Source organism: Arvicola amphibius, chromosome 1 (assembly GCF_903992535.2).
Source record: "Arvicola amphibius chromosome 1, mArvAmp1.2, whole genome shotgun sequence".
Lineage (NCBI taxonomy): Eukaryota > Metazoa > Chordata > Mammalia > Rodentia > Cricetidae > Arvicola > Arvicola amphibius.
Window position 1 is genome coordinate 148,898,600 of NC_052047.1, and position 3,639 is coordinate 148,902,238.

The following is a 3,639-nucleotide window of genomic DNA, read 5'->3' on the forward strand; positions in this document are numbered from 1 at the left end:
AGGAAACAGAAGACCCCAGGGTCTCCCACTTGGATTAACTTGCTGCATTTCAAACGCTAAGGTCCGGCAGATGGCAACCTGGAGCACAGCTAAAAGCAGGCTCAGGATAAGGAGCTGAAACTACATACCCACAATGCCGTGCGGAGAATCAAGGTCCCGCATTTCTTTTTGGCTGTCTAAGGTAGTGCCTTGCGCATTCCTGAGGGAAATGTGTGTTCTGAACCCATACAGGCTCTCTTCCTGTTTTCGGGGGCAAAATTTCGATTTTTAAAAATTCTTTAACCCGTCTTTCGTTGGAGAGCTGTATGACTAAAACAAGGCTGCTCTTTGTTGGCCTCACCCTAGCCTAATGTGAGGACCCTTGACCTCTGACCTAAGATGGCAGCGCTCTGAGCGTATTTCTTGCTGCTCTAAGGCGAACTAAGACCGAAAGTCCCGCATCATGTCGAAGCTGAGCCGGGTCACTCGGGCCCTCAAGAAGCCCGAGGCCGGCGGCGTGATCCGGACTATCGTGCGAGCGGGCCAGGCTATGCCAGGGCCCCCACTAGGTCCCATCTTGGGGCAGGTGCGGTGTCTGGAACCCGGCTCGGGGGACACGTGAGGGTGGCAGCCGATAGGCGGGAACGTGCGCTGGAGCTGGCGAAGTCTCGCTTAGAAACGTGTCTCCGCTGTTCACATCTGTAGGCTTTAATGTCCTTGTTACTTCCGTAGCCTCTTTTGCCCTTACCTTCTCTGACCTTCCCCAGTTAGCTAGTCGCTGATTAAGTGGGAACTTGCGGACGAAGAGCCTGGACGAAGCTGTAGCTGAATCTGGGTAGAAAAAATGGGAATACAGGGACATGAAGACGAAGGGGTACGGGGCAGAGGCTACTGGGTGATAGAAAGCCTTTAACTCCCACACTTAACTTTTTTTTAAAATGCCTTCCTCTTAGCGAGGTGTCTCTATCAACCAGTTCTGCAAAGAATTCAACGAGAAGACAAAGGACATCAAAGACGGCATTCCCCTGCCTACAAAGATTTTTGTGAAGGTGCAGAGTCTCATTGTTCGATATTCTTCCTGGCACTTGAAAGTAGTTACCCGGGGTTGCAACCTAACCAGGTTGCCACGCTCTGCTTTTCTCATTTACACAGTGAAACTAGACCATAATTTCTCTGAACTGGCTTAATCCTGTCATATTTTGGTTCCTGACTTTCATCTCACTGGGGCTTCCAGAGTAGAGCTGGCCTAGGAATAAAAATGGCAAGGATGTTTGCTATGGATTTGCATTTCCTGGCTTTTGTGGTGTTATAGGCACCACAGGAAGGCAAATAGATGGGAGAAGAAAAGGGATATTATAAATTCCCTAGACTCAAATAGAAAAACAAGAAATTCTTATATATCTTTTTTTCTGTTAAGCCCGACCGGACATTTGAGCTCAAGATTGGGCAACCCACTATTTCCTACTTCTTGAAGGCAGCAGCTGGGATTGATAAGGGGGCCCGGCAGACAGGTGAGGAGCAGAGTGGGCACCTGAGATTACGATGTGTCTGGAAAGAAAGCAGTGACACCTGAAGCATTGCTTGTTCCCCTCCCAGGGAGAGAGGTGGCAGGCCTGCTGAGTGTGAAGCACATATATGAGATTGCCTGTGTCAAAGCTAAGGATGACGCTTTCGCCATGCAAGACGTGCCCCTGTCTTCTGTTGTCCGGTCCATCATTGGCTCCGCCCGTTCCCTGGGCATTCGTGTGGTGAAGGAGTGAGTATCCTGAGAGCAGTGTTTTGGGGAGGGCACCCAGGAAGCTCTTAATCTGGGAGGAGCGTTGAGAGGGCCTAATATAGTGAAATAGTCAGGTTTCAAAGACATTTTATGGAGTATATTAAACATAATAGACATCATTATGACATTTTCATGCATGTAGAGGTTTTGTTTTTGCTTTTTGTTTTTTTGAGACAGGGTTTCTTTGTGTGGCTCTGGCTGTTCAAGAACTCGCTCAGACTAGGCTGGCCTTGAACTCAGAGCTCAGAGATCTACCTACCTCTGCCTCCAAGTAGTGCTGGGATTAAAGGCATGCTCCACCATTACCCCGCTACATGTAGAGTTTTTAAGTCAAGGGACTTGAGATTCTAACAGAAGGATATGGGCTGAAGCCTCTTTTATTTGGAATATATTTCATAAGCACGTATTATGTGCTAGACATGGTTCTGGACACTGGATATAACCAGGAATGTGGAGTAGTATTCGGCCAGTCTGGAGAAATATATAGTCCTAAGGTAGAGGCAGATCCATGCATAGAGACTTAAACTGACATGTGGTCAGGGTTGTTTAAAAAACTGATGGATGTCGGTAGAGCAGAGAAGAGAGTGCCTGCTATATGTGGTATGTCAGTGAGGACTCTTTGAGGGAGGTGAAATCAGAACAGGTCCAGGAGAAGGATAAGGAAAGAAATGTTGTAAAAAGTGGGGAAATTGCAATGAGAGGTAAGGGGCTGAAGCCACACTCATTGTGGGCTAGGAGCCTTGTCTAGAGGTGGGGTGGGATACAGTCAGACTCCATCCTGAGGCCACCAATTGCCCAGGTCAGCTGGCTTTGGATGATCTCAGGAATCGTTTCCTTGAAGTCACTTGTCAAGTGAGAGAGCATTTGGCCCAGACCACATCAGAGACAGGAGCAGAGAGTCATCATGGGCCTCTTGCTGCTGGTGTCATATTGTGCAGCAAGGCTGGTATCGGCTGTTCCTCACAGGGAGTCAGAGCAGAGCACAGATGGCCTTGGTGTTTCTTCAAGTCCTTACTTTATGGGGCACAGAGATACATAGGTCAGATCCCTACCTGAGGGGGGTGTCTACATACAAGCCTGCCACTTCCTCGCGTGAAGTGTGACTAGTAAATCCCAACAGCACAGTAGAGACCACGGGTTAAGTAGGAAGTTAAGGTGGGAACCAAGGTCGGGGAAGGTAGAGTGTGTCGTTCTTGCAGACGCCTCACTGTCTGGCTCCAGGTAGAGGAAACAGATGAGCAGAGGAAGCTGGGAAGTCCAGGGAGGAAAAAGGGCAGGGCAGCTGGGGTCTGTGCCAGGACCCCACTCACTAACCAGCTTTCTCCACTTGTAGCCTCAATGCAGAAGAACTGGCAGCTTTCCAGAAGGAACGAGCAGTGGTTTTGGCTGCTCAGAAAGAGGCAGATTTGGCAGCCCAGGCAGAAGCTGCCAAGAAGTGAACCCAGCCTTCTACACTCTGGAATTTTTGAAAGAAGAGGCCAAGAAGGGGGCCCACTGAGAAAGCTGAGCCCAAGGAGAGGAAGGGACTTCATGACAAGATGATTTATAGTTTCGTGACTTTATATATTTCTATACATGTGGCTGTGCCAAGAGATCAAACTTAAATAAACATCCTTTGTCATCCACTCTCAACTTCTCTCTTGAGACCCCGGAGATGGGAACTAACACCGACAGTTATCAGCCTTCACAGGTGTGAGCTGCCCCACAAGTGAGCAGGGATCTTAATGCTTCTCCTCATGGGAGCACAGGTGCAGCCAAGCAAATTACAGTGCCCAGTGCCTTAGTTGGTTTTGTGTTATTATATCAGAATAACCAAAGCTTGGTACTTTATAAAGAAAAGATATCTATTTGGCTCCTGATTCAAGTGCTGGTGTCAGGCAGTT

The 3,639-nt window shown here is 48.5% G+C and overlaps 1 protein-coding gene across 1 annotated transcript; it reads left to right on the plus strand.

Annotated features, from left to right (window-relative positions):
- The first annotated feature begins 341 nt into the window (after nt 1–341).
- Nucleotides 342–3,381, plus strand: Mrpl11 (mitochondrial ribosomal protein L11). Its single transcript, XM_038342418.1, has 5 exons — nt 342–565; nt 933–1,028; nt 1,397–1,490; nt 1,576–1,735; nt 3,090–3,381. The coding sequence occupies exons 1-5, from the start codon at nt 443–445 to the stop codon at nt 3,193–3,195; spliced, it is 579 nt and encodes a 192-aa protein (XP_038198346.1). The 5' UTR covers nt 342–442; the 3' UTR covers nt 3,196–3,381.
- The last annotated feature ends 258 nt before the right edge of the window (nt 3,382–3,639 follow it).

Excerpts from the sequence above, each read along its gene's own strand:
- Mrpl11 (XM_038342418.1), top strand. The coding sequence starts at position 443 with ATGTCGAAGCTGAGCCGGGTCACTCGGGCCCTCAAGAAGCCCGAGGCC. Across the intron at positions 566-932 it reads TAGGTCCCATCTTGGGGCAG|CGAGGTGTCTCTATCAACCA; the intron begins GTGCGGTGTCTG and ends CCTTCCTCTTAG. Across the intron at positions 1,491-1,575 it reads TAAGGGGGCCCGGCAGACAG|GGAGAGAGGTGGCAGGCCTG; the intron begins GTGAGGAGCAGA and ends TTCCCCTCCCAG.